An 11,709-nucleotide genomic window follows, 5' to 3' on the forward strand; every position below is an offset into this window, starting at 1 on the left:
ACTTCAAAGTGCAGACTGTAATTACAATGCTCGAGGTGTGTCCAAACATACCAACAAAACCAGAAGCTGTTTTCTGGTGTTTTTCTTCCTCCGCTTTTCAGGGAGATTGTTTCCCCCCCCCCTTTTTTAAAAATCAAACCCAAAGAGATTATGTTAAAAGGAATGATTTGTCTGAGGACCGTAGGCTACCGACACTCAAGGGGATTCCTCCTGCTGAAAATCACCTTGGTCTATGTTCGGTTTGTACACGGCTTCAGTCACTCTTTTTCATTACTCGCATATCAGTTTCCACAGTTTCCATTATTGCATTGAGCTGACTATAGGCTACGTGTAGTTTACATGTCTCACTACCACTTAATCCTATGACAGGCTGTGTGTAGCAGGGCCCGGGACTGTGATCGACAAGGTGCCTGAGGGTGGGGGCGTGACCAGAGCAAGTGGGGAGGTGGCTCCTGAGTGGAGCCGCAAAACTGCAACAGTTTCTCCCCTGAGGAGCGAGGCTTTCATCTGCCCGCTTACTGGCGCCTTCGCAAACCTCAGATTATCTGTGAAATCACCCTGTTTAATAACGCACAGCCTCATGGGAACGGCGCCCTCGCTCAGTCCCAGCCCTGTATGCCCCCAGCGCATGCATGACTGCTCTTACCAGTCAAACTGGGCAGTTGAGTTTGGGATAGACCTTGTGATTCTCAAATAGTGGCTGTTTATTTCCCGCGGAACAATTTGCAAAGGTTTTTGTGTGGAAATGTAATGTTACATAATAAGAGCAACACATTTGATCATAGTTCATTATTGTCAGGAATTTGATTAAAGTTGTTGTTTCATCACACTAACTTAGTTGGCTATTGGAATCAGGGCTGTGAATCTTGAAAACATAACCAAAGTGACTAGAGATTTTTTTTTAGCACTGAGCAAATTCTGTAGTCTACTGTATTTTCATAGGTACAGCCTACTGTAGGGATCAATGATTTTTACAGAAACATTTTGTAGAAATCAGAAAGTCTGATGTAAAAAAACAAAAACAACACAAAATCTGCCTATGGTATGAATAAGTATTTTGGCAGTCTCAAAAATGTGCTTGAATAATGAACCAGTGATCAAATTGAAGTCAAAATGAAATAAGGCAATTCCATGGTGACACCGTGATGCTGAGACTCAGATGTTTCACAAAAACCTATGATTGCAAAGTTAAACAAACCATACAACTCTATGCAAAATGACCTCGTGACAATTTCCACAGAGAATTGCACAAAAACACATCTACTTGAAGAACAGTGCAGATACAAATGATGCGACAAACAGCACAAACAGTCCTTCTGTTAACAAACTTTGCATCTGCACTGTTCTTCAAGTAAATGCGTTTTGGTCAAATGTTTATTGGGACATTGCTAAAAGTAGTCATTGTGCATAGAGTTCTATGGTTTGCTTAACTCTGCAATCATTGGTTTTTGTTTGGAATACATTTGAAAGTGACAAAGCTGAGTCTCAGAATCACTTTCCAATAGCAGTTTTTACTAGTAGATTAATTCAAGACTGCTCTAAAAATTGTCCCCCCCCCAAAAAAAAAATGTATGTGAGGGTATTTACACTTCTTCAAAGGTCATGCATATTTGATGAAGAATAACTGGGCCTACTTTGTTTAAAGATAGAATGCTTACTTGAAACAATAACAAAGCGTTTGAATAAAAACGCTTAGGGCTGTAGGCCTGGAGAAATGAAACCACACGTAATAGACAAAGGACTGACCATCCATGATATCAAAATTATAGTTTTAACCATGTTATGTGGCTATAACGTGTTCTTTCTTTACATTTACATTGTTTACAAACAGTAAAATAAGATTATATTTTGGGATCTGATGGGGTACAACATTCTTCAAATATCAATAGTTATATATAATTGATTAAAAAGTTTTAAAAAATGGATTTAGCAACTAAGGATTCTAGCTGTAAAGATGCACAGTGTAGAAATCGCTCCACCATTTCCTGGATGCTAACATTCTAATAGTTCCCTTAATTTTAGTTTGTGACAAAACAAGCAAGCATAGTGTAGAGAGTCATTGTACCATCTAAACTACTGTGAAGTACATTATCTTTTCCATAACCAGAAATATTGTATTTTCAGCGGTGTGAAACTTAAGCACAAGAAACATAGAAATTTCATACATAGAACATATCGCTTCCGCTTCTTAGGCTTGCTTTCAATGAGAATGACAGATCTACAACTAAAATGTCTGTGTGGATTTGTTGGGGTCGCCCAAAAAGTGACATATTGCAGCTTTAAGAGAGCATGATACAGACTAGGGCTGCAAGAAATCATTTTCCCACCAAATGTGTGTATCCTGAATTGAGGCACCAACAACGTTTTGCAATCAGGAAAAGGCATATCCCAATGGAGATTGTTAATTTGTGTTTATCTCTTCCATAATTATCTGCATGGGGCCTGTGTTTACATCTCTTGGGGTTAGGTTTGAAGTTATCCGTCACAGTAAATGCATGTGATATACTACATATATTTTGAACTCTTGTGTGAGAGACCAATCAATGACCAATCGCCTACATTTTGGCAGCGCTGCTATTGGCCGAAAGTTCCACTGGCGTCACGTGATTCTTTTACTCACCCCCACACTTGACAGCTTGGGTCCTGATATCTGAACGCCACCTGTAGCTACGACTGTCAGTCAGTCTTGCCGAGTGCCATTGGGACATACATAGGGGGAAATGTCTACCCATGTGAGTTTGAGGGATAGCAGTTCATCGGAGGAGGACAGCCGACCCGAGCGGGAGAGCACGATGGATGACCGCAAAACTCAAGTGACGACACACCATCATCCCTTCAGTGTAGAGGCTATAATGTCGGGTAGAAAAACTCACAGTGAGTTTACAAGCAAACCCGACAATGTCTCTGTGGTTACATTTTCAAAGACTCAGAACTCTCCGTACTTGTGCAGAGAGACATACAGCCCTCCCGAGGAAATCCGAAAGCACTTTATTCCACCATCGCCCGTAAAGTCGGAGTCCTCCGAGCCGGATGACTGTGCTCCCTGGGTTATGAGCCCAAGATTCTCAGCGCAAACTCGTGAGTAACTTTTGGAGACTCACGTGAAAGAATTTCATTTAAATTAAGATATACAAATCTGCTTCTTTTAAGTAATTGGAACACATTTGGAATATGTATACACGTGTACTTCTTACCTCACTATTTATCATAACTGATTTGTTATTTAGAGATTTTAATATATATATATATATATCATATGGTATAATACAAATCAAATCGACCCATTTGAATTGGTTGGTATGTGCTGTCTCACAATATTGCATGGCTATACATTCAATTTATTTGACAGGGTTTCAACTAAAAATATTTTCGCAAGTAATAACTGTTATGTATATGCCTAATTAATAGGCTATATCTGAATGCTTGTGTAGAAAAAAAAGTACGATCATTTAAGTCTTGACGTTCCATTTATTAAACAATATGTGAAAAAGAAGTATTAGGAAAAACAGGCCTGGGTCTTTACAACATTAGTTGAGTTAATAAATGAGTTAATAAATGGCTTACTGTGGGTCTATCATGAAACATAATCTTTCAATTTGTACTCTTTATTTGGGATAATAAGATGGATTTCTATGTATCTTTATTGGCATGTCAGACAGGTCTTCCAACCCTTACATTGATTTGTGCGTTTTATTAGTATATCCACATACATTTTTGTTTTATGTGGTTTGTGTGTAATTCAAATCAAATTGTGTTTGTCACCACAGTGAAATGCTTACTTACAAGCTCTTTAACCAACAATGTGGTTCAAGAAATAGAGTTAAGAAAATATTTACTAAATAAAATAAAACAAGAATTCTATTAAACGTAACACAATAAAATAACAATACCGAAGTTATATACGGGGTACCGAGTCAATGTGGGGGGGAACAGGTTACTCGAGGTAATTTGTACATGTAGGTCGGGGTAAAGTGACTAATGCATAGATAATAAACAGTGAGTAGCATCAGTGTAAAACAAAGGTGGGTCAATGTAAATTGTCCGTGTGGCCATTTGATTATGGCTTGGGGGTCGAAACTGTTAAGGAGCAGTCTTATGAAGTCCATGACTTGGGCCAGAGAGTCTATGACTTGGCGCAGAGAGAACAGTCTATGACTTGACTGGAGTCTTTGACATTTTTTGGGCCTTCATCTGACACCGCCTAGTATATAGGTCCTGGGTGGCAGGAAGCTCGGCCCCAGTGATGTAATGGGCCATACGCACTATCCTCTAGCGCCTTACGGTCAGATGCAGAGCAGTTGCCATACCAGGCGGTGATGCAACCGGTCAGGATGCACTTGATGGTGCAGTAGAACTTTTTGAGGATCTGAGGACCCATGCCAAATCTTTTCAGTCTCCTGAGGGGGAAAAGGTGTTGTCGTGCCCTGTTCATGACTGTCTTGGTGTATTTGGACCATGATAGTTTGTTGGTGATGTGGACCCCAAAGAACTCTCGACCCGCTCCAGTACAGCCCTGTAGATGTGAATGGGGGCGTGTTCAGCCCTCCTTTTCCTGTAGTCCACAATCATCTCCTTTGTCTTGCCCACGTTGAGGGAGAGGTTGTTGTCCTGGGACCACACTGCCAGGTCTCTGACCTGCTCTCTATAGGCTGTCTCATCGTTCTGCGATCCGGCGTACCACTGTTGTGTCGTCAGCAAACTTAATGATGGTGTTGGAGTCATGCTTGGCCACGCAGTCGTGGGTGAACAGGAAGTACAGGAGGGGACTAAGCACGCACTCCTGAGGGGCCCCTGTGTTGAGCATCAGCGTGGCAGATGTGTTGTTGCCTACCCTTACCACCTGGGCCCGGCCCGTCAGTAAGTCCAGGATCCAGTTGCAGAGGGAGGTGTTTAGTCCCAGGGTCCTTCGCTTAGTGATGAGCTTTGTGGGCACTATGGTATTGAACGCTGAGCTGTAGTCAATGAACTGCATTCTCACATAGGTGTTCCTTTTGTCAAGTGGGAAAGGGCAGTGTGGAGTGCAATTGAAAGTACTTAAAATCATTCCAACAAATAACACTAATCTCCTCCATTGATATGTGTTCCCATTCCAATGTTTGACCATTTCCATTTTAAAGTCTAAACAGTCTAAACAGTTGACTGCGTCAGATATTAAATCTCTGCTCAAAATCAGTCTATTTTATGCAAAGAGGAAGTTCATTTCATGCATGGTCATTCACTTGTACAGTGCTTGGGTAAACTAGTAAGCCTTACGTTTCAGAGTTTAAAATCGATATCAGCCTCCAACCAAATAACTTTGGGCCCACTCAAACAGCTTTCTCTCTATAACATTGTTAGTTTACGTATCAGAATGCTACTACAGATTTTCTATCAGATTATTAGGGCTACCAGGATATTAAGTACATTTACTTTCTCACTCAAGTATCCATTTGTTACATTAAATCAGTATTGACTCTTTGACTCTGATCCTGTCTGTCTGTCTGTCTCTCTCTCTCTCTCTAGGGCAGGTGAGTCCTACCTGTCCGCTGAGAAAGCACAAGAACAATAGAAAGCCTCGTACTCCTTTCACCACCTCCCAGCTCCTGGCTCTGGAGCGTAAGTTTCGTCAGAAGCAGTACCTGTCCATCGCAGAGCGGGCCGAGTTCTCCAGCTCTCTGACCCTGACTGAGACTCAGGTCAAGATTTGGTTCCAGAACCGCCGGGCCAAGGCCAAGAGACTACAGGAAGCCGAGCTGGAGAAGCTCAAAATGGCTGCCAAACCTGTGCTGCACCCGGGCTTTACGTTACCCATGCCCCTGGGTGCCCAACTTCACACAGCTGTCTCCCTGTACGGACAGTCCTACCCCTACCACCGACCAATGCTGCCCCTCTCACCTATGGGACTGTACGCTACGCCGCTGGGATACAGCATGTATCACCTAACATGAAAATAGAGAGGAATATAACCTTGTTCTGTTAATATTAGTGTTGGACACTTTGACATCACTCTTTATAATGCTATCTTTTTCTCCTTGCTACAAAAACAACACTGAAATGGAGATGATTTTCTTTCATAAACACACCTGAAAATACAGTGCCTCACTCACCAAAGAGCCTTAAAGACCTCAATGAATTGTTTTGCTGGTTTCTTATTTTTCTTCTGTGGATGGATTCAAATGTGGCTATCCAGGCTAAGTCAACTAGTGGTTCTGTTTTACTTTATGTCATGTATTCCAATGCAAATGTTCCGTTTATTCAATTGTCTCTGTGGTATTGATCAAATGTTGTTGTAATTCCTGTCATTACACTTGTCAGTATCTAACATAGAAGATTCAGCTCACGTCTGCCTTGTTTCACCTCTCCTTGAAAACAGACAGATAGGTTGTATTTTAGACCACTTTCATTCCATACTGAAGGGTTGTCTTAGTTTTTTCAGAATCTCAACTCGGAAGTCAACTCATTCAAAATTGTTGATATTTTGTGACACATTCCAAATGGTTATTTTTACATCAGATTTGACTTTAGCAACAAATTATATTCAGCACTTCTGTTTCATAAGTCATGTGTAGTCTTAGTTTAATTTGTGTCTACTTATTTATTATACTTTTAACTCGAAAATGTTTATGCAGGAAATGAATTTATTGTGTGATTCATGTTTCGTATTTATAACATGTAGCTCAAGTGTGGCAGAAGTTTCTGACCAAAATGTTATTTATACCTTTTATACTTTAATCTGAAGGTTCCATTGCAAGGAGCTACAGTATGTAGTTTTATAAATGTTTTTAATATCAGCAATGTATCTCATTTGCATGGACCAAAATTAAAAAGGCTTTTAAAACATGTTTGCTTTTTGAGATCTCATGTTAAGTAAGAATATGTTGTTTACGTAATCGACATCTTTGAAATTGAACACATGACCTACATTTTGTCATGTGGTTGCATGGTGCGGTATGGTTGCATGGTTTCTAATGTTAATGTCAATATTTGACAACCCTCATGTAAAGCACTAAAAAGTCAGCTATTCAGATAATTCCAGTTATTAGAACACTTTTGTAAACCTTGTCAGTGAATGCCGTTTTAAAACAATGTTTGATGATATTTGCGAGGTTCTGCTCCCAGTAAGTAATATTATTGAATTCATTTCATATGACATATTGTGTTTAATGTCAGTTGAAATGGAGAACTACAGAGTCCCAAACCATAGCATCTACACTATACCAACTCTCTCCTCTCACCTCCGCCCTTCATGTTCTGAAAGCACTAAAAGCACTAACTTCAGCAATAATCTGTGGAACGATAAGTAAAGCTGTACCTGTCTCATCAAACAATGCAGTGCGTCATACCTTTGGGTTATTTCAATGACAAAAGTTGTTGGAAGTCTGCAATTTAAACTCGCCAGGTTTTAGATGGCAGTAGTAGGCCTATTACTTCCCCAGCAGCATTCTCGGGACTAATTGACCTTAATGTTATTGGTTTTAGTCAACTGTATCCGGCTTCCACAGCACTTCCAATTGTGGGAAACACCATTGGTTTGGAGAGCCAGATTGGTCATGTTTTATGGTCCTCCTTCCTGCCTTGTTATATATCACTCATCAGGGGACTAATCCCATAAAGGTAGCTGCCTTTGTGGCAATTGTAAGAGCTGCTTACAATTTCCGTGTGACTTTGATGTAATGAGGAAATCATTTATAGGCAGCACTCTATTTATGAGCTTCCCTCTAATCAAAACAAGGCAGCGAGGCAAACCCTCAGCGCAGTCAAGCAATCAGTTTAATGAACAGCAGATTGGCAGAGATGTTCGAGGATCTGTTTGGAAATGTCAGGTTGGTGCTATATTACTTGTGAGTAGTTCTTTAGCTATTGAAACAATGCTCTATATTTGTACTAAATCAATCAAATTGTATTTGTCACATGCACCGAATACAACAGGTGTAGCCCTAACAGTGAAGCCCTTAACCAACAACGCAGTTTTAAGAAAAAAATGTGAAGAACGTATTTACTAAAATAATCTGAAGCAAAAGAATTAAAACGAGAAATTTAAAAAAAGGGTTTAACCATTATTGTGATTTATTGTGATGTCGTGCTCTTTTGACACGTTGACCATCAATGTAATGTTAATCAACTCTCGAGGCAGAGGATGTGTGACATTTCAATGTTTGTGAACTTGTCATTCAACCAAGGAGAGTGTATACTTATACTTCCTCTAGTGCTGGTGTTGGATATGGCACCTTGGGTGGAGTTCATGACCAAGGTTCTCGGTAGGTGGTGCTATATGATTCCAATCTAAAAGGTCAATTGAGAATGGCAACAAACACACCCACCCACACGCACGCACTCACTCACTCTCACAAACAAAACACACTTTGCATTTGCATGTAATGTATTTCATACTGAATATGTGTGTACAAATGGCGGACCGGTTGCATTCTTGAATATTCTGATTCTATTTTTTTTCTTCATAACATCACGATAAGTCAGAAATAAGTATTTTGAAGAACTTCTAGAAGGTAATATTGGCCGTTGCCTTGTGTTTGTTTTCATAAAAACTTTATGAGCCCATTTCTTTCCTCTTGGTGAAGAACCTCAAGAAGCTGCAAGCCCAGCATTTGGGAAACATAAGGGTGTACTCTGTTTATTAGTCTGAGAGGCACTCTTACACACAACAGAGCACCACATTGTTCCAATGTATTTTTAATGTCATCTCTCTATCCAGGGTCGGTTCCAGGCATAAGCCCTTTCTTTGAGGCAGGGGGAACTCAGTCGGGGGTCTCAACTTACTATTGAGAATAAGAAAAGTAGAATACACCACCTGCCATTTAGAAATTTGGTTGTGTATCAGCAGTTTTTCTCTTGTTTATGTCAGTCACTGACAGTCACTCAATTATCCATGTAAGCTAACAATTGTTAGATTGGTAGTTAGTCCAGCCAGCTACATTATCTAAACTTGTACTAATTATGGCTGAATACCTGCCAGGTATTCAGGGCATGTGCCCAGGGGCCCAGACCTCCGGGAGGCCCCCATTGGTTTTGTTAGTAATTTTCACTCAGATATCATATTAACATGGCATAAGTCATTACAAAATGTGTAGATTTGCAGGAAATATGCTTTAAAGCTGTAAGAATGTCTCTCTGCACCATGGCAAAATGTGCAGAAATGTAGAAAAATTGCTTGAAAACGGCAACGTTTTCTCTACGCCTCATGGCAAAATGTGTAGAATTACAGGAAATTAACTCTCAATTTGTTTTTACTACGAAGTGCTCCCCCTCCCCCCCCAACAAAATCTTGCTTAGGGCCTCCAAAAGGATAGAGCCCTGCTCCATCTCATTGCATCGTAGAGGAGAGGAGCTGGAGAGAGGAACAGAGAGGGGCAGAGCTAGCCTCTGTTTGAACATCACATTCTGATGACCAAACGATTGGGCCTGGAAACATGGAAAATGAATATAAAGAAACAATCCCTTGTGCTGCCATGCCCATGGATTGTTCCCTTCTGTGAGAGGATTTCATTGGTTCCACCACTAGGGACAGAGAGAGGCAGTCTGCTTAGCAAATAAGGGGCTTTTGACCAACCACATACACATTGATTTTCCACCAAGGGATTGTGTTGGCTTCTGGGAGTATTCTACATGGTACATTAGGGTTTCCCAAACTCAGTCCTCAGGACCCCAAGTGCACATTTTGATTCAAATAATCAACTAATCTTCAAGCGTTGATTAATCAGCTGTGTAGTGTTAGGGCAAAAACCAAAATGTGCACCCCTTGGGGTCCCAGAACCGAGTTTGAGAAACGCTGTAGTACATCATGTAAAAGTGTGTATTGTCATGATATAATTATCTAGGCAAAAGGAACAAGACCTCCCATTACGCTACAAATTCATTAGTCGTATGTTCTTCGTCCTTGTGGAAGCTGATGTGAGGAATCAAGTCGTCTCTATATTATGTTTGAAATGTGTACTGAAAAATAAGAGAGTATGTCAAAAACATGTACACGCAATGTACTATTAAGCCTGTGAGACTCACGGTTGCAAAAATGCAACGCTGCCTAAATTGCATCCTAAACGTAAAAATGAATGTCAAACACTACATACTGTAGAGCAAGGGTTCCCAAACTTTTTAGGCCCACGACCCAATTTTAGTATCTGAAAATTCTCGAGACCCCACCCATGTAATTAACAGTCCATGTTTACTTTTTTAAAATGTGGGGCTATGGCAGTCAATTGAAGAACATTCTAGCAGCATTTCTGATTGTCTTCACAACTCACCATCTCATACTGTTAATGTGGGGCAGTCAATTGTGAATTAGTCTGACATACAGAAATGTATCTTATCTTACCACTACTAATGAGATGGAAGTGTTTGAAGCATTTTGCGTCAGAGCTTCTCAAAGTCAGGGGGCATGATCAACAGTGCACACCTCATCTCTGCTGCCACATCCAACCTGGATCGATATTTGGTTTTAATGTAGAAGAGAGCACTGAATCTAGTTTCACACAGATTTGAGCTGCTGATGGGTAGCCTACCATGAGTTTTATGGTGTTTTCAAGACAACTGGGAACTCTGAAACATACGAGGTCAAATCATGACGTCAGTGATCTTAAGGTCGAAAGGTCAGACCTCTAGAAAGAGACCCGAATTCCCAAGTTGGAATTCCAAGTTGGATGACCTTTCAAAAGATTTTTCCCAGTCGGAGCTCATTTCTTTTCAAGTTCCTAGTTGTCTTGAACGCACTGAATTCGGAAGTAAGAGATTTCCGAGTTCCCAGTTCCGAGTTTGCCAGTTGTTCTGAATGCAGCATTAATGCTCAGAGGAAGATGGCAGGGTATTCCATTTGAGTCAGGAAACAAAACTCCTCCATAGTGACCCGTGAATACGTTGTCTGCAGCATTCGGTCACATAACAGCTCGATCAACTGTTCGATTTCACTTACCGGCATGTCAACTTAGCCAGGATCACAGTCAAATGGATTGGGAAGTGGGTCCGTCCCAAAGTGCTCTTCCAAACATTGGAGGTGAGCAGTCATCACTCGTGTGGGACTTACTAATGCTGTTTTCTGTTCTTTTCTTTTCATTACACAGAAAGTCCTCCATTGGGAATGACAACAGTTCCTCTCTCAATTCGAAAACTCGTTCCAACCCTCCCCCTTAATAACCACCAAGCCTCGATGTGAAATAGAACATTGTCATGCTTAGACCCCATGTATCCACATAGTTTTGCATCAGGCGTGCGTGCAGTGGATGTGGTGTACAATCGAAGTTACCTGCTGCAGTATATCTCTGATTTCTGTGTTCAGTTCTTTTGCCGCCAGTTGCTCTCGGTGTATCATACAATGGATCCATATGGCAGAAGGAGACATGTTCATTACTAGAGTGTAGCGGCCTGCCCGCCGTCCCGTGATAGATGGAGCCCATCTGTGCAAAAGCCCACCATTCGATACCATAAGGAATCAGCACACTAAACATCCGTTACGCCGTTTCATGATCGGGAATTGTGAGACAGAACAATATGTACTCGTTAATAGCCCCCCGACATGTATAACAAACAAAAGTCAATGCATAGACATCTTGGTCCTCATAACTAACGTCCATTTGGAGAGCATAAGCTGGGGAGTTTTTGAGTCATTCAGTTTGTCACTCTTAGTTGGTTGCAATTAGCATGAATTCTTTGTTAACAGCGTTATCTGACAAAGGTATTGATGTGAGTTTCTGTGCCTCTCTACTACCCCCCCCCACACAT

At 40.9% G+C, this 11,709-nt stretch overlaps 1 protein-coding gene across 1 annotated transcript; it reads left to right on the top strand.

The window, feature by feature from the left end:
* Positions 1–2,602: 2,602 nt before the first annotated feature.
* Positions 2,603–6,819, top strand: LOC118390853 (homeobox protein MSX-2-like). Its single transcript, XM_035781551.2, has 2 exons — positions 2,603–3,078; positions 5,503–6,819. The coding sequence occupies exons 1-2, from the start codon at positions 2,721–2,723 to the stop codon at positions 5,925–5,927; spliced, it is 783 nt and encodes a 260-aa protein (XP_035637444.1). The 5' UTR covers positions 2,603–2,720; the 3' UTR covers positions 5,928–6,819.
* The last annotated feature ends 4,890 nt before the right edge of the window (positions 6,820–11,709 follow it).

Source organism: Oncorhynchus keta, chromosome 12 (assembly GCF_023373465.1).
Source record: "Oncorhynchus keta strain PuntledgeMale-10-30-2019 chromosome 12, Oket_V2, whole genome shotgun sequence".
Classification (NCBI taxonomy): domain Eukaryota; kingdom Metazoa; phylum Chordata; class Actinopteri; order Salmoniformes; family Salmonidae; genus Oncorhynchus; species Oncorhynchus keta.

Bases quoted from the DNA above. Each gene is read 5' to 3' on its own strand.
- LOC118390853 (XM_035781551.2), top strand. From the start codon at position 2,721: ATGTCTACCCATGTGAGTTTGAGGGATAGCAGTTCATCGGAGGAGGAC. The intron at 3,079-5,502 runs GTGAGTAACTTT...CTCTCTCTCTAG, and splicing joins AAGATTCTCAGCGCAAACTC to GGCAGGTGAGTCCTACCTGT.